This window comes from Artemia sp. Qi Xiang Cuo, chromosome 8 (assembly GCF_049724085.1).
Source record: "Artemia sp. Qi Xiang Cuo chromosome 8, ASM4972408v1, whole genome shotgun sequence".
Lineage (NCBI taxonomy): Eukaryota > Metazoa > Arthropoda > Branchiopoda > Anostraca > Artemiidae > Artemia > Artemia sp. Qi Xiang Cuo.
In genome coordinates this window covers 53,982,778-54,001,695 of record NC_142801.1, presented here as the reverse complement: position 1 = coordinate 54,001,695, position 18,918 = coordinate 53,982,778, and the positions used below count along the sequence as shown (strand labels likewise).

The following is an 18,918-nucleotide window of genomic DNA, read 5'->3' as shown; positions in this document are numbered from 1 at the left end:
TTTCCTCTCTTCCTGAAATGTTTATAAAAGGGTATAATTTTTAGACATGAAATCAAGGGAAAAATTGGTAATTATCAATACATATAAACTATATTAGACATGTATGTGGATGCTTTCTGCAATCTCCTATGGTTTGGACTACCAGGACTACCAGGAGCTTTGGAGTATTAGCCAAGTGCATTGTTGAAAAGATTGACCATTATCGATTATATATAGTTTAAAAACAATAAGAATTTTCTGGCTCTTTGTCCAATGAAAGAATAAAAACAATGACACTTTTGGCAATGACCGGACGATGAAGAAAAGCGATGGTAAGATGGTTTTATGACAAACTAGGCACTTCTCTTGCAGCTTAAGAGTCAAATCTCAAATGCTGTCAGACCTTCCAATGATGGCAGTCTTTTTTCACTTACAGCAATAGGGCAATTCTTTTTCATAAAAGAGGGAAAATTGCAATAAAAGAGAAATATCACCCTGCAGCACCCGTATTACTGGCTCAATTAAATTTCAATTCATTAAATATAACAATAATTACATAGATAGACTTAGGTGCTAGAAGTCCCAAGAAGCAAAGCTCGTGGAGGACTTTACACCAAACACAAAATCCATACAAAACAAAGCAGGGAAGAAAAAAAAATACAACCACATCTCGAAAATATAACCATAATACGAAAAAAAAAAAAAAAAAAAAAAAAAACTGCTACACAATAACTTAAGAATTAATTTTCTCCAAACATAAAATTTCCTGTAATTTAAATAAATTACAAACCATTAATAAAAATATTAAACCACGGGGTTCTAATCTGATCCAACATAATAAGAGAATAAAAAGAAAAAGACTAGATAAAGTAAAGCGGAAAAAAATAGATAAAGCTAAATAAATCAACAAATAAAGAAAAAGAAAATACTTCAAGCCTTAGAGAATATTTTTCTGCAAAACGAAGTTTTTAATAAGAGAAAGTTCACTGGGAATAGAGTTCCTAAGAGCAAATGCTCTATAAATTGGTGACCTCTGAGCTGCTGAGGATACCCTTTTAGGCAGCCGAAATTGGTGAACAGAGCTCCGAAGAAAAGTCTGGCACTTACGTGTTGATGCTCGATCAAAGTAGTATATGATGTTTGGAGGAAGCGAGAAATTGAAGGCTTGATGAGCTAGTTTTGGGTTCTGCTTCTTTATAACCACATCTAAGGCATCTAGTCTATTGCCACTGCAATGATTAGTTGAGGAAGAATCAAGAAAGGCAAAAAATTGCCTTCGCCACTATATTCTGTATATTATAGAGCTGCTAAAGGGGAGAATGGTTAGTATTACCGCAAACAGTGCAGTAGTATGAAAGATAAGGAAGGACAAATGCATAATAAAGAGAAAGCTCTACATCGGGAAGAAGGAATTGATTGGCACGATGAAGCATAGACACTTGACGAGAAATTATAGAACATGTATAGGAAACATGAGTTTTGAAAGAAAGAAAACAATCAACGTGCACATCAAGAAGTTTAACACAAAAGCACAGGGGAATTATATCAGTACCATAAGAAACAAAGATTACTCCAAAGAATGGCTTACGGGTCTACTAGAAAATCTTCACGGACAAATATTTTGTTTTTCTGTTACTCAAGGTTTCGTTGTTTCGGTTATGTTTGTTGTTTTTTGTATATTTTTCTTTCGTTTCCCTTGCAGAAGTATCAGCATTTTTCTTCCTATTTTGAGAATTTACCTTGTTTTTCTCATATTAGATTTGTGTTGTCAGCTTTCTGTTTTCATTTTTTTTTTTTTTCAGAGTTACTTTATGCGGTATAACTATGAAAAACTATTCTTTATTGAATATGAGTGAAAGCAGTTGTCTCACGATAAAGAAGACTGTCAAGGCTTTGAGTAATCTAACAGAAACACTGATCTTCATCCTACTTGGAGTTTCAACTATAAATGACAACCAAGAATGGAACACATCTTTCATTGGTCTCACTATCCTCCTATGCACTGTATACCGTACCTTAGATAATTTTATTTTTTTAAAGATCCTTTCAGTAGCACATGTTTTTTCTAAAGCATAGAAGAGTACGCACGTCAAGTAAGGCAAGTGCGATATTTTGGTATGATACCTGACGCGAAGGAGATACAGAGAAGGTCCCCCAAAAATTAGTCCAAAGGCCACTTGGCCCCAGCCCCCATCCCCTGCCATTTTTTTAAAGGATATTCGGGAAATATAGACCTTAATTTGGTTTTCTTGGTGGCTGAGGGTACGTGTTTCTGTTTCGTAATTTTACAGAAGGGTTTATTACTTCCTTCGGGAAGGAGATTTTCTTTTTTGAAGGTGTAATTAAAGATAAAATATTTAGAATTTAGAGTTTATAGCTGAATAATGTGGCTTCAATTAAGTATGCAGTGAATAAAACAGATTGATTTTGAACTAGAGGCGCTGAGACATGTGTGGCCCCAATCATACTTGTCCTTCTCTGATTCTAATGAAGTATTACGCCTCTTCAAATGGGCCGGTAGACAAATTCTCAATTGAGGAATCTTATCACTTTATTGTCATTTTCAAACAAAAAAAAATTGAAATCCGCCCTTTTATTTTTGGTTACCAGCATATAAAAAAAAATGTTTTATGTTACTTTGACATGGGTCTGGGAATTTGTTTCATTGTGGGTATTATTTGTTTGTATTGGTACATCCCTGCGCACAGGAATGAGCAGTAGGGGAGTATCCAACCTACCGACAACCATCCTCGGGGGAAAACATTAAAATACGCGAGAATCTGGATATTGTACCCTGGATAGCACTTTTATTTGAAGCACTTGACCGTCTGGTTAGAGTTATTACCTGAACTCCACGGCTTCCTTGGGTTTTGACCTGTGTAAAACTATCATAGTGTCCCCATAAATTGTAGATTTTGGCATTTTCCCGCCGGTAATTCATACTTATATATATATATATATATATATATATATATATATATATATATATATATATATATATATATATATATATATATATATATATATATATATATATATATATATATATATATATATATATATATATATATATATATATATATATATATATATATATATATATATATATATATATTTGCTAAAACTTAATTCGGTTCTTTGCTACCCGGGTCAGGCCTCTTCAAACCATAAGTCGGGGCAACAGCTTCTTAGTTTTGGTAATCAAAAAATTTAATGATGTCTAAGAAAGTTGTTGTTGATTGTTAATTTTGGTGCTGGGGCAAATTAATCGAGTATTATTGACGACGTGATAGTGCTTCGATGTATACAGGGTATCAGTGAGATCATTACTTGCAAAAACCGTAACATTCTGTAAACAGAGGTCAATAATATATACAAAATAAAAATGGGAACCGAATATTTGATAATGTGTTACCTTTATACCTCTTCACCCCAAGAAACCAAAAATAGTCATAAGAATTAAAAATTTATGTTAGAAATTATCGACAAGTGCTTAACCTCATGCATAGCAAGATACTGTCGTTTTCAGCCACACATTTTTGTTGTGGAGCTGGCCAATAGAATGGACAACATCAATATATGTACCACTATATAAAAAAGGAAACGGAAAAAGATTCTGGAATTACCGACTGATCCAGGTTTCTCCCATAGTTAGTAATAGTTCTGTAAGATAGTAGATAGTCGGCTAAAAAAATGGTTAGAAGAATTAGGGAAATTAATAGAGGAGCAGGGAGGGTTTAGGAAAGAAGGGCGTACAATAGAGCAGGCTTTTATTTTGCATAGTATAGCTAGAAAGGAATCATGAAAAGATGGTATAGGATTTACGTAGCATTCCTGGACGTAAGAGGGTATTTTTATAATGTGATAAGAGCTATGCTAGTTAAGCGATTTTTGGAGATAGGACTGCCTGTAAATTTTGCTAGATTAATTGTAGGAATATATAGTTCAGTAGGCCTAGTTGTTGGAACACTAGGTAAGGTATCCGGGAGAATTTGTGACGCAAATAGGTTTAAAACAGGGATGCCCACTGTCACCGATTTTGTTCAACGTGTGCATTAATGATATAGTTGATTTCTTTCAAGGAGAAAAGTGCTCCGGAAGTACTGATAAGTGTTTCGAGAATTTGCATGCTTTTGTTTGCTGACAAGGCCGTACCCAGGATTTTTTTTTCGGGGGGGGGAGGGGGGGGTGGGTTGCTTAAAGATTTATTTGGGGGTGGGGAGGGTACAAAAAAATCAAAAAACGCATAAAAAATTTGTTTTATCCATTTTTTTACGTTTTTACGAATCAGACAAACATTTTGGGGAGGGGGGGGGGTGTTCAAACCCTCCCCGCCCCCTGGGTATGGCCTTGTTTGCTGATGATATTGCTATCATAGTATAATCGACAAAATACATGCAAACATTATTAAAAAAATGGAGGAATATTTGGATATGAAAGGATTAGAATTAAATAAGAAGTAAATGGTAATTGTAGTTTTTAGGAAAGGTGAAAAATTAAGGAAAGATTATGAACTTAGATTTAAAGGTGATTTTAATAGAGATTAAAAGTGAATTTGTGTGCTTACAAGTCAAGTTTTTTTTGGAATAGTAAGTATACACAAGATATCAAGCAAGGAGCACAAAAGGGAAATCTGTGTATGAATTTGATTTCTAAAAAGTAAATTGGGAAGATTAGGGACTTAATAATGCATAAATACTTACTTCGGACTAAACTCCTCCCCGTTATGCATTACAGGTGTGAGCTGTGGGGTTTTAGAGAAAGTGAGGACTGAGGAAATTGGAGAGAATGCAAAGGAATTATTTTAAGAGAGTTTTTCGGGCCCATAAATCCACTCACAGTGTTGTACTGGAGGGGGATAGGTTAATAAGAATGGTGAAGTTTCGGATAAAAATTTTAAGAAGTAAAAATAGGCTAGCGAAAGAAGCGTATTTTAGTTTGTTGGAGGATAAGATAATGGTAGGGTGGCCGTAGAAATTAAGAAAATTTTAGATGAAGTAGAAAATTTTAGGATATTCATATTTTTGGAATGAAGGTTAAGAGATCGAATTTGGATACAGTGGTTGATAAGGTAAAAGAAAGGTTACACGAGCAAGGAATACAGCAGTGGCAGGCTCGGAAGAAGGCTTCGGGATCTCTGAGTCTGTATAGTACGGTGAAGGACCCGTGGGGGGGCGAAGTTTATTTTAAGCTGGGGTTGAAAGGGGAAGAAATAAAATAGATTTTGAACTTAAGCGGAGGGTCGATTGATATTGGGGAAAGAGAGAGGAAATTTCGGGGTTATGGTGTTAATCCAGTCCCTTTTTCCGATGTGTGGGGAAGATGATGAGGATATTTTTTATTTTTTGGGGAATTGGCGGATCTGAGAAATGAGTGTTTTCCGTTAGTGTTGACAGATAGAAGGTGGGTGAAAGGAATTGTAGGATCACGAGTTTAAATGACATTAAGGAATCTGGCTAAGTATGTTAATGAAGGGCTGGTACATCGTGAAATATGTATATCTTTATAAATAATTTCGTGAAGATTCATATATAAGTACGTTTTTTCTTTTTAATTTATTTGTGTTTTTTTTTGTTGGGTTCGTTATGTTTATGTTCTATTTTTTTTCCTATTGCCCGACGGCTTTTTTCAGAAATACATACATTCATAATATCCCCTATTTTATTTATTGGTTTTACAAGGATACTGAAGTTAGTAAGCTCCTACCCTGACTTCAGATGCCTTTGGCTATCAAAATTACGAAGCTGCTATAGGGAAGACCAAATTTATCGATCCTACTGAGTAATGCATAAAAGACGGTTAGTAGACGTTTGGCTTATAAATGTACTTAAAATTATTTTGCTTTCTTTTTTTCACTTAAAAGCTTTGAATCCCCGAAATACTTTTTTTAAGCAATCATAAGACGCAAAATTTTCTTCAGCGAGCTTTTCAATAAACTAACTAAGTATTATTATTATCTATTTTATCAGTAGAGCCTAACTATCTCATTAATTACTGATTACTACTACTACGACTAGAAATACACTGCAGTACCAATCCGCCTGAGGCAAACACAGCTACGCAAGGTCCTCCTCCTTCCCAGTCTGTTCAACGCCTCCCTCTTTACAGTCTCCCAGATAGTTGTCATTTCCCTTAAATCTCTGCTTATGACATCCTCCCACCTCAACCGGGAAGGACCTGCTTAAGGTTTGGCCCTAGACAGTTGGCCGAAAAGGACATTTTTGAAAATCTGTCATCCTTCATCTGCAGAACGTACCCTAGCCATCGCAACCTTTCTCTCGTTATATCTACTGTTTGATACACGGTTTACAAGTCTTACTTTTGCAACTGTAGGTATCTGTGTATGAGTGTGTTCTTATATCGACATTTGATAGAAGTCTACTAATTAATAAGTAAAAGATTCTTATACATAAGGGCTTAATTTGTAACCCCTTGTGTATGAGAGCATGTGTATTGTTCAATTTTTCCATCTGATTTTTTTTGTCTGTTTTTTGTTTTTTTTCTTGTCTTTCTGTTTTTTTTTTTTTTTTTTTGTTACAATAACAACATTGTCATTGATTGAGAAGCCCTGCCTGACAGATTGTTCCAACACATCGTCAAAAGAGATTATCCCACAGTTCAACAAATCTAACGCATTCTGTAATAGAAAGAGCCTCATTTTATTTGCGCTACTGCAAACGCCTAGGGGGTTTCGATTCACTGTCAATTTTTCTGTATTTCCACATAAAAAAAGAGAGATTACTTTCTAATCATGCTTGCCTCCTTAGGGGCAACCTAGTAAAGAGTGAACACTAGCCTATAGTAACCGAAAACTTAAAACACGTCTAAAAAAACTGTCGAGTGAGGAAAAATTGCCAATTGAAGGTGATTCAGGAATGGTAATTATCATTTTGATTAATCTTAATGATAAAAGTTTGTTCCGAAAATACCTAAGCCTACTTGTCAAAATTAAACTTTAATTCCATTGGCTATTACCTATTTTTGGCTATAATGTATCGCCTGTGACTAGGTTTGACTAAGCTTTGAGCACTAAATTTGACATAATTCACTGTATAATGAACAGTCATGTATTTTTAAATACAAATTCTAATGATTAATTACTTCTATATTTACTTGTTATAGGTGTTTTTATCCTGACAGCAATCGCCAATCCTCTACGTTTGCACAAACTCACTGTCAAAGACCAGATAGTCATGTCTTGGGGTGGCCTTAGAGGTGCCGTTGCGTTTGCTCTGGTATATATGATCAACAGTGGCAGTATCAATAATCAGCCGTTGTTTGCATCCGCAACAATTTCGGTCGTATTCTTTACGGCTTTCGTTCAGGTAAATTTTTCGGTTCGTTTGTTTTAGATCTTAAATATACTTTACATTCAAAGGGTTTTTCATAATTCCTAAATCACCTGTTTTTTATTATTAATTAAAGAAAAAAAAAGTTTTTTTTAATTGAAAGTAAGGAGCGACATTAAAACTTAAAACGAACAGATATTATTCTGAATATGAAAGGGGCTGTCCCCTCCTAAACGCCTCGCTCTTTACGCTAAAGTTAGACTCTTTCTCATAACTTTTTTTTAAACAATGAAAAACTTTAGCGTAAAAAGCGAGGCGGTTGAGGGGACAGTCCCTTTCATATACGGAATAATTTCTGTTCGTTTTAAGTTTTAATGTCGCTCCTTACTTTCAGTTAAAAAAAAACTTGCTTTTTATTTAAATTTTTGAACGTTTTTGAATTAATGCAGGTTTTTATTTTGTCTAACCGTACATGAATAATTAAAACAAAATTTCCTTATTAATTTTACTTTTATTTGGTTAAATGGCTTTCACGAAAGTTGTTTAATTTTATTAACGAACGTTTTTATTAGTAATAAATATACGTAACTTACGAATTAACTTACGTAAAGAACTTCTATATTCATATATTTTCAATACGTATATTAGGGGGTTTGCCCCCTAGTCAATGCCTCGCTCTTTACGCTAGAGTTCGAATTTTGTTCCAATTCTTTAAAAGTGGCCCCTTAATCACAAAGGCCGTTAATTACAATAAATAGCTCTTATGAAAGTACTAAAAAATCTTTGGCTTAAAGAGCGAGGTATTGACTAGGGGGCGGACCCAATGATATAAGTAATAATTTCTGTTAGTTTTAAGTTTTGATGTTGCTCCTTAATTTAAGTTGAATAACTTTTTTTTTAATTTAATTTCTGATTTTTTTTTTAAATAATGCTGGGAAATCTGGCGCCCCCTTCATAGCAATGTCCCTTACCCCATGAAAAGATCCTCCCATATAGCCCACAACCCCCCCCCACAATCAGACAAAATTCCCCTTGAAAACTTCTGTATACTTCCCAATAACCAATAGGCCTACTATATGTAAACATCGGGTAAAGTTCATAACTTGCAGCCCTTCCCCGGGGACTTTGGGGGACTAAGTCATCCTAAAAGACATAGTTATTATATTTTCGACCATGCTGAACAAAATGGATATCTCAAAATTTTGATTGGGTGACTTTGGGGAAAAGATGAGCGTGGGAGGGGGCCTAGTTGCCCTCGATTTTTGGTCACTTAAAAGGGGCACTAGAACTTTTAATTTATGTTTGAATGACCCCTCCCACGATATTCTAGGACAACTGGGTCGATACGATCACCCCTGGAAAAAACATTAACAAAAAAACAAATAAACACGCATCCGTGATCTTTCTTCTGGTAAAAAATACAAAATTCCACATTTTGCAGGTAGGAGCTTGAAACCTCTACAGTAGAGTTCTCTGATACGCTGAATCTGATGGTATGATTTTCATTGAAGTTCAATAAATAAATTGATTTCTATAAATAAATGATTTCTATTAAAGTGATTTCTATAAATAAATGAAACCCAAAACGGACAGAAATTACTATAATCAACCGAGTCAAACTCGAAAAGAGCAGAAATTAACATAAGTTGGTCACAAAACCCCTATGCCTTTCCAAGGTCAGAACAAAATTTACACTTTACTTAAAAAATATGAATTTTTTTACTTTTTACTTTTATAACGTAAATAAATCAAATAATATTAACATTTTGATTACTAAATATCAGTATATCAATAATAAACTGACAATGCACATTCATTTGTATTTTTTAAGTAAAGTGCAAATTTTGTTCTGGCCTTGGGAAGGCATAGGGGTTTTGTGACCAACTTATGTTAATTTCTGCTCGTTTTGAGTTTGACTCGGTTAATTTCTTTTTCAGAGAAAAAGAAAATAATACTTTAAAGTTTTTCGTTTTTTAAGACTTTATGGTTTGGCCTGCTATGCGGGAAAAAAAATTTCAGCAATTTTTAACAACATACACCCTTTTAAAAATCTGGACACAAATGGTACTGTTTAATTTAGTTTCATAACTCCTCTGGTTGACCTGAAATGGAAAACTTGATAACATTCGCAAAAAATTTACTTTCTTTGATAGCTTGGATACCCTTACGCTATTTTGATTTGGTTAAATTTTAAGAGTAGAAGTGGGAGGGTGGGCGTGGAAGGGGGATTAGTTGCCCTCAAATCACTTTCGACTATTAAAAGGGGCATCAGCCCTTTCTATTTTCAATCGAATGAGCCCTTTTCGAAGTTCCCACGACACCTTCGATACGAAGTGCCCTGGTCTCAACAACAACAACAACAAAAATAATACATTATACCCACTTCGATCTTTACTATAAAAATGTCAAGCCTTCCAGTCACTTTGTATCACTAAATTGGGCATTGCGTCATTCGAATCCCAATAAAAAAATAGCCGTTCGGAACGACAACGTTGTCTCTTGACACTTTATATGCCCCCAGGGCATAAATTACAACCCTTACCCTAAGGTCTGTTAGAGTGGTTGTTATCCTCTAAGACCGAATTTCCAGAACTTTCAACTACGTTAAACAACATGGCTCTCTCAAACTTTTAATTGGTTGTGTTTGGGGAAAGGGTGGGTGTGAGAGGGGTGTTAGTCGCCTTCCACTCACTTTTGACTATTAAAAAGGGCAAAATCCACTCCAAATTCCCATTGAATAAGCGCTATTCCAAGTTTCTACGACAACTTCTTCGATACGAAGTGCCCTTCTCTAAAGGAAAAAATTAATAAATAATACATTGTGCCAACATCGTTCTTATATCCCCCTAGGGCATAACTTAAAACCCTTGTCCTGAGGGTTGTTTGGGAGTGTCCTCCTCTTTACTAGTCCCCGTTTCTTGTCTCGTTCTCGAGTGTCCCCGTTCTTTACTTTGGCAGCGCGATCGTGCTGCCTATAATTTATACAACAACTTTATATATAGACCTTATATGCCCCCAGGACATAACTTACAATCCTTGCACTGAGGCCTCTGAGGGGGGTTATCATCCCGAGAGACCTAATTTCAAGAACTTGCAAATACGTTGAAAAAAATGGATATCTCAAAAATTTGATTTGATGTGTTTTGTAAAATGGTGGGCGTGAGAGGGGCGTTAGTCACTATCCGATCACTCTCAACTATTCAAGAAAGTACTAACCCTTCCATGTTCCAATTGAATGAACCCTTTTGAAATTTATACGACAACGCTTTCAATACAAACTTTATATGCCCTAGGGCATAACTTACAACCCTTGCCCTGAGGGATGTGAGGGGAGGGGTTGTCATCCTTAAAGACCAAATTTCCAAAAAATTCAACTACGTTTAATAGAATAGATATCTAAAAATTTTGAGTTGATGTGTTTGGGGAAAAGGTGGGTCTGACAGGGGGGTTAATTGCCCTCAAATCACTTTCGACTATTGAAAAGGGTACTATTCCTTTGAATTTCAAATCAAATGAGCCCTTTTTCAAGTTTCTACGACAAAGATTTCAATAAAAATATTATATGCCTCCAGAGCATAACTTGTAATCCTTGCCGTGAGAGTTGTGGGGGAGTGTCCTCCTCAAAAATATATTTTGTATCTGGATATCAACTACGCCGAAAAAAATGGTTATCTCAAATTTTTTATTTGATGTGTTTGGGGGAATGATGGGTGGGGGCGACGCTAGTTGCCCTACAATCACTTTCGACTAGTAAAAAGGGCACTAGTCCTTTGAATTTCCAATCGAATGAGCCTTTTTGAAGTTTCTACGGCAACGTCGTCTTTAAATACCTTATATGCCCCCAGGGTATAACTTAAAACCCTTGCCCGGAGGGCTGTGGGGAGTGTCCTCCTCAAAAACATATATTCTATTTGGAAATCAACTACGCTGAACAAAATGACTATCTCAAAATTTCGATTGGATGTGTTTGGGGGAATGATGGGCTTGGGGGGGGGGGGGGCAAGTTGCCCTCCAATCACTTTAGACTATTAAAAATTGCACAAGCCCTTCGAATTTTCCAATCGAAAGAGCCTCTTTTGAAGCTTCTACGAAAACGCCTTCTATAAAAACCTTGTATGCCCCCAGGACATAACTTAAAACCCTTGCCCTGAGGGTTTTGGGGGAGTGTCCTCCTCAAAAAAATATATTTTCTATGTGGAAATCAACTACGCTGAACAAAATGGCTACCTCAAAATTTTGATTGGATGTGTTTGGGGGAATGATGGATGAATGGGGATGGGGGAATGATGAATGATGGCCCTCCAATCAGTTTTGACTATTAAAAAGGCCACTAGAACTCTCAATTTAAAATTGAATGAGCCACTTTTGAAGTTTCTACGACGACCCCTTCCATATGAAGTGCCCTGCTCTAAAGGAAAAAAATAATATATAGTACATTGTGCCAACATCGTTCTTATAGGTCCTCAGGGCATAACTTTAAACCCTTGTCCCGAAGGTTTTGGGGGAGTGTCCTCCTCAAAAACATATTTTCTATCTGGAAATCAACTACGCTAAACAAAATGACTATCTCAAAATTTTGCTGGGTGAGGTGTGGGGGACGGAGGGGCGGGGGGGGGGGGCTAGGTGCCCTCCAATCACTTTCGACTATTAAAAAGGGCACTAGCCACTCCAATTTCCAATCGAATGAGCCCTTTTCGAAGTTTCTATGACAACTCCTTCGATAAGAAGTGCCTGTCGAAGAAAAAAAAAAACATATTGTGGCCACATCGTTCTTTACTTAGGCAGCGCTAGCGCGCTGCCTATGATAGTATATGCTATTGAAAAAGGTATGCATATTTGAACTTTTCTTTCCAAAAAGACGAAGGGCGTGAATCTTTCAGAGAATGTTGAGGGGAGTGTTGAACTAAATCAAAACACGTTACGCGTATACGGATTGTCAAAAGGGCCTAACTCAGGAATGACCGGGTATGTTAATTTGGAAGTTTCAGGAAATGATAAGGGAGATGATCAAAAATGCAATCTTTGCATACTATTACTAATACTACTACTACTACCACTACTACTGCTTCCACTACGACTACTACTAATACCGTACTAATCCATTTACAACAATGAGGGAAAAATTCGCACTAAACCAAAAGACACTATGTTCATGCACATTGTCAAAAGAGCGTATCTCAAGAATTGATTTGGGTGTTAAGTTGGAACTTTTAGAGAATGCTAAAAGGAGAAGATCATTTGACTCAAAGGCAATATTTGCACGCTACTACTAATATTACTATCGCTGCTACATTTAGTACTACTACTACTACTGCTACTTCTATTTCAAATACTTGTAAAGACAATACTTTAATACTGCTGCTGTCACTAGTACTACCGCTATTGTTGCTAATACTACTACCAGTAATACTTATGTTACTACTATTACGACTATGCCTAAGGGTATGAAGGTGAAATTATCAAGAATCTTATTTTGGGGTGGGGGGGGGAGGGAGTGAGTTTAATAATACTGCCGTCGGGGAGTGAGCTTTGGGGGGTGAGCTTAATAATAACATGCCGTCTATATGCAGGTTCTCAAAAGGGTGCAAAAACAATGTATTAAAAATAGTTATGCGTGTGAAGTTGAAACTAACAGGGCATGTTATGGGGGATGTTGAACTAACCAGAGGCAAATATTTTTCATCCTAATGCTACTGCTTCTAATCATACTACGCGTATTTCTACTCAAACTTTTTCCACAAAAAAAAAAACTTTTGCCAAATGGTCTGAAGGTGAAATGTTCAAGGATATTTTTGTTGGATGGGGGGTGAACTTAATCACAACACGCCGTCTACATACAGGTTGCCAAAAGGACGTAAAAGCAATATCTTAGAAAGAATTTGGCATATGAATATGAAACTAACAGGGCTGGTTGTGGGGGATGTTGAACTAACCAAAAAAAAAATTTCTCACCCTAATGGTACTGCTTCTACTCATACTACTATTACTGCTACTGTTATTACGGTTACTACTACTACTACTGTCACTAAAGCTAGGGCTACCACTATTAATTCTACTGATGTTTCTAAAAGTAATGGTATTAAGGCGAAAATTTGAAAAATATTAAAACTGGATAGAACCAATTTGAAACACACTATGCCCACACAGGTTGTCCAGAGGACGTTGAGGAGTTGATGCGGAAACAGTACTATTTGTGTCAGGATTAAACACTGGTGAAAAAGTTTCTCCGACAAAGAAATAACAAGCCAAACTATGGATTCTTATAGAAAAAACCGTAAAGATATAATTTTTTTTCCACGAAAAAGACCAAGACAATAAAAAAACGAACAAAAGTTAATTAAAAAAAAGTTTTTCCTCAAAATATGTCTTTCAAAGAAAAGTAAAGAGCTCCATTAAACCAAAAATGAGCAAAGAAAGTCAAATAATCTTCCAAGCATAGAACTACCACAAATCACCATCAATAAATAAATGAAACCCAAAACGGACAGAAATTTACAATAAACAACAAAGTCAAACTCAAAACGAGCAAAACCTAATATGAGTAGGGCTGAAAACCAATTGGGGAAGGTACGGCAAGTACGTAAGTGTGTACCTAGGATGAGGTGTCATTAACATATAAAAATAAAATTGGTGTCGAAAAGAAAGATAAGATTAGATCTAAAGAGAAAGATGAAATTTATAGGAGGGGGATAGGGTGTAGCTGGAGCGTGTGTACATTTATCGATGAGGTTTCATTAGTTCACTGTTGTTGGACTACCTTGTGGTAAATATTGCTTAAGAAATACCTGCCTTTTAACATTTTGATGACGATAGAACGTCTGATACATCACCTGTATCCACGTATAATCCTATTCATTATTGTATATCGCGCTTATGTCATCTATTGAGATGATTCATCTGTCCACACTTCTCCTTCAGTAATTCCTGATTTCCCCGAAAAATTGCTGATATGATATCAAAATACACTTGTATTTAGAAGCAAACTGTTAATTGTCAATTGATTGACTCTTTACTGTCAAAATTGTCACTCTTCAAATGATCTATCTGTTGCGTAATCCTCACACGTGCGAGGAATTTCACAAGTAATTGCGCCAAGTCACTAAAGTATTTAAGAGGGGGGGGGGGGTGAAGGCAAATTTTGACAGAATAACGATTTTTCCTTTGATATATGGGCCATGTCAGTCACAGCTATCTGAAGTTATGAATTTGAAATTACGGAGCAATTCACACACAGACACACAAATACACCCGTAATCATCCTGGATGTTCAGAACGTTAAAACAAGCAGCTAGTTTATGTGTATTAAATTTAGCATTATATATGAAGCCTATAGGAAACTATATATATATATATACATATATACATATATATATATTATGTTAAGCCTATTGGAAACTTTCAAGTTTAGATTTTCCAGAAAATTTTCAAGAGACAATCCTCTAGAGAAAAATCACAAATGCCATCTAGCGACTCTTGTGGCTCTAATATATCTACGCCTCTTTAATGCAACAAAGGACCAATGGATAACATTTATATATATTTTTTTTTCTTAGGTCAACGTTAATTCCAGTTTCCCTTATTGCTTTTTAGCTTATCCTTTTTCTATTTATTAACTATATTCTATGAATGTCTTTTTTTATTTAGTTCAGTCTTATTTTATGTTGTCATATTCTTTTATCTCATATTCCCATACATACCTACCTGTATTCTAGGGTTGTACCATGAAGCCGTTGCTATTGGCATTGAAGATACCTATCGGTGTTGATGAAGAAGCTAGCCTTAGCGAGAGACTTCATGTAAAGGTAAAACTTGGACTATAACTAAGGCAGTGTTACCAGATGTCTGGTTTAAAGTTGCACCGCCACCAAAATAATCCATGTAAAGGAGGATAGAACACAACCCTGCTTAACTCCCGATTTAATACAAAACGAGCTTCTAACCTCATTTCCTACCTTAACCGCAGCAGTTATTCTCGTACATAGCACTAATCACTGTAATGTATCTGTCTGGTATACCATACAAGGATAAGACCTTTGCTAAAGCTCTTCTATCAACAGAATCGAACGCTTGCTCATATGCTATAAAACTGAGGACCAAAGGTGTTTGACAGCTCAGGCACTTCTCAAATATTAACCTAAGAGTGAAAATTTGGTCGACATATCCTCTACCTTATCTAAAACCGCACTGTTGTCCCCTTAAAACTTTATCTACAACATCTCTCAGTCTAAAAAGTATCATATTACTAAGTAATTTGCTACTTGCAGAGACCAGACTAATGCCTCGATAATTACCACACTCACTCTTATCGCCTTTCTTATACAGTGTTTTAATTAAGGTCTTCTTAAAATCGTTAGGTACTTCCTCTTTTTCAAAAATCAAATTCATAATCTTCAGTAAATTATTTCTAACCTCAGAGCCACGATATTTATGAAACCCATTTACCACACCATCAGCACCCGGAGCCTCATTGTTTTTAATCCTTTTAGTACTGTCACTAATTCTTCCTCACAAAACAAATCTTCCTTCACATCCAATATATCACAAACTTTTTCATTCTCCTCTATATCTTTTCCTGTAACTCTATCACGGTTTAATACGATTTGAGATTGTCCTGCCAATATTACTTTAATCCTTTCCTTATCACTAATTTTTGCCCCGTTCTTATCTTTAACTGGGACAAGTCCGGAATGACTACTCCCTCTCAGTTTATTAACATGCCAAAGCTGACGTCAAGACTTATGAAAAAATCCCTATTGCAGATCATATCAAAGAGTGTGGCTCATAGAACTGATAGACTATTTGAATTACCCTTATTCCATGCCTATCAACCTTAGTTCTGTCCTAGCATGGATGGATGGATGATAGACTATATCAACAAGTGAAATAACATCATTTTTATACAATTCCAAAAAAAGGCTTATGCCAGCTTTGTCTCTCACTCAGGCTATCTGTCTTGGATTTTTTTTTCCAATTAGGCATGACTCTCAACTTTTTTATCACAGTCCACCATCTTGATTTTAATTCAAAAAGTTATCTGAACTATTGTGATTATATTACATACAATTATATTTTCATATTGTGATATAGTAAAAAATTGCTGCTTTGTGCTCTTTGATATTACTATTGTTAGCAGGGAGTTCTGAAACCTGACATATTGTTAATTTTCAGTTTCAGGATCACTTGGTTGCCGGTATGGAGTTGATATCTGGTTCAACTGGAAAACCAACTCAAAGACTTAGGTATAAAGCAGTGGATCGGCAATATATAAGGCCTTTGCTATTGGGACAAGCTCATTCATTAGATCCTAAGACTGTGAAATCTATCCAACTCAATGGCTTTGCTATTTAAGGCACCCAAAATATAGGCAAAGTTTTAGGTTAAAACAACTTTTTTGTATTCATAGTCGATTTGTCTTTTATTTACTACATTGCTTTTTTTGTTTACTTTTTATCTTCCTTTCTTTTTTTCCTTTCTTTATTATTATATGACTTTGTTTACTATAATGTTCTTCTTGTCTCAAAAGGGGACAATTGACTAAATATTAAACTGAGCAATATACATTTTCGGAGTCATTCTTAGTTCTAAATCAACTGGTGAAGTTTGTTTCTCTCCACTTCTTCAATTAAGTATAAACGACAAGCATAGCATTTCTTAATTTTTGTATACCATTGTTTTGCCATCTAACTCTAGTCAATTTCATATTTTCAGCCATATCTTCATTCGAGATCGATTGGTGAAGTTTAGTTGTTTCTATTACTACAATTAAGTATAAGGAAAGAAGCTTAGCATTTGTTAAAGACCATATATCATATTGTTTTTATATCTCAGTTTGGTCCATGTCACATTTTCAGCCATATCTTAATTCTGAATCGATTGGTGAAGGTTGTATGTTGCTGTTTCTTAAATTGAGTGTCAGAAGATAAGCTTAGTATTTCTAAAAGCACCAAAGAAATTGAAATGAAGTCTGATTTTTGAATAGGTTTTGTGGAAACTTAGACAATTTGATAAATCTAAAAATCAGAAAATCAGAAACTCAAATTTTAATGGAAAAAACCTCCATATTGCGTTATGCATATTTTTTTATAGTTGCGGGTGTCAAATTAAAAAAAGAAACTTCGGGGAAAAATCAGCAAAAGAATCAGGTAAAAACAGATGGGACCAAACTGCTTAAGAAGGTGTAGCTTTCCTTTGAAGGGGAATTGTCTTCGCGAATCAAAACCTTGTTAATGTTTGAACTTTTACGGAAAAAATTTGTTGTCAAATTTAATTAATTAGTATTGCTTAGTTGTTTTTTTTTCACGGTTCAACGTGACAACACTGACGAAAATATGGCAATTCCCTATAATCTAAATAATTTTGAAACAACCAAAAAGAAAATTTTTGAAAATTGCAGTTGTCAGGCATGAATATACCTCGCGGGGGCAAAAAAAGGTTTTAATTTTGATATCCTTCATACCTTAAGCAGTGTTTATTATATTTTCGATGCCTTTTTTATATCTTTTGTCTTTTTTAAGTCCATTTTATATCTTCATCATTATCACCAATCCTAAATCGATTCGTCAAGTCTATTTGTTGCAATTTTCTCAATCAAACATAAGGGGATATGCTTGGCATTTCTTAACTAGATATACCATATTTTTGATATCTTACTTTAGTCGATTCAACATTTCAATCATTTCTTATTTCTAAATCGACTGGCGAAGTCTATCTGTCTCAATTTTCTTCAATTAAGTATAAGGTGTATTTCTTAAGTACTATAAGTACTTAAGTACTATAATTCATATTTTTAATATCTTGCTATTTTCTCCATGACCACACTGCCTTTTCTATGACGAAATCAATCAGAATTCCAAATAGAAATAGGTCCTTTTATTAGACAGTGAAACGAAAATAAAACAAAGACTCTAAATATTTCGATGACACAGTCGGTCATCATCATCAGTAGAGTTACTAACATATCAAAATTAAAACGAACTGCTTTTATACTAAACAAAATAATCACTTCCGGGTCAAAGCAAGTTACCGGTCCATTGACTTTAAGAGTTCACTAACTGTTCTTGAATTTTTAATACTACATTGAGTAAAGGTGGTACAATTTTCTTCGAAATTGCAGGTCAAAGCAGGTTACCGGTTCATTGACTTAGAAAGTTCACTAAATGTTCTTGAATCTTGTAATACTGTGTTGAATATTCTTCTAATTAAAAATGAAATAATGTTGAACTTTCAGGTGCTAAATTTATCATTTTATTCTTCTAATAGCAAATGAAATGTTGCTGATTCTGAAGTTGGTCTGATGACAGACCAATTTTAATATCTTGATCTTAATATCTTGATTTAGTCCATTTCACATTTTCAGTCATTTCTTAATTCCTAATCAATAGCTGAGAACTACTTATTTCTATTTCTTCAGTTAAGCGTCAAGGGACGTGATTAGAGTTTCTTAGGCATTACATAGCATATTCGATGTAGCCTTTTAGTAGCTTTACTCTATTTATTTCAGTTTTAACTTTATGATGTCCATGAAAATAACATCAAAACGGTGTTGACTTATTTAAAAAAATTGATTTTGACCTTGAAACTGTTTTTCACGCTATTCTAAGATTTATGTTGTATTTCTCCTCTTATTGTATGGAGTAGGGGATATAGGTGT

At 35.0% G+C, this 18,918-nt stretch overlaps 1 protein-coding gene across 1 annotated transcript in view; it reads left to right on the top strand.

Moving 5' to 3' along the window:
* The window catches only part of LOC148949567 (sodium/hydrogen exchanger 3-like), a 100,408-nt gene extending 83,170 nt beyond the window's left edge, over positions 1-17,238 (top strand). Inside the window, exons 6-9 of the mRNA XM_089093016.1 lie at positions 1,782-1,999; positions 7,102-7,304; positions 14,981-15,070; positions 16,437-17,238. Coding sequence (XP_088949142.1) covers positions 1,782-1,999; positions 7,102-7,304; positions 14,981-15,070; positions 16,437-16,616 — 691 coding nt within the window. The 3' untranslated portion in view covers positions 16,617-17,238. The remainder of the gene's footprint in view (positions 1-1,781; positions 2,000-7,101; positions 7,305-14,980; positions 15,071-16,436) is intronic.
* Positions 17,239-18,918: the final 1,680 nt, after the last annotated feature.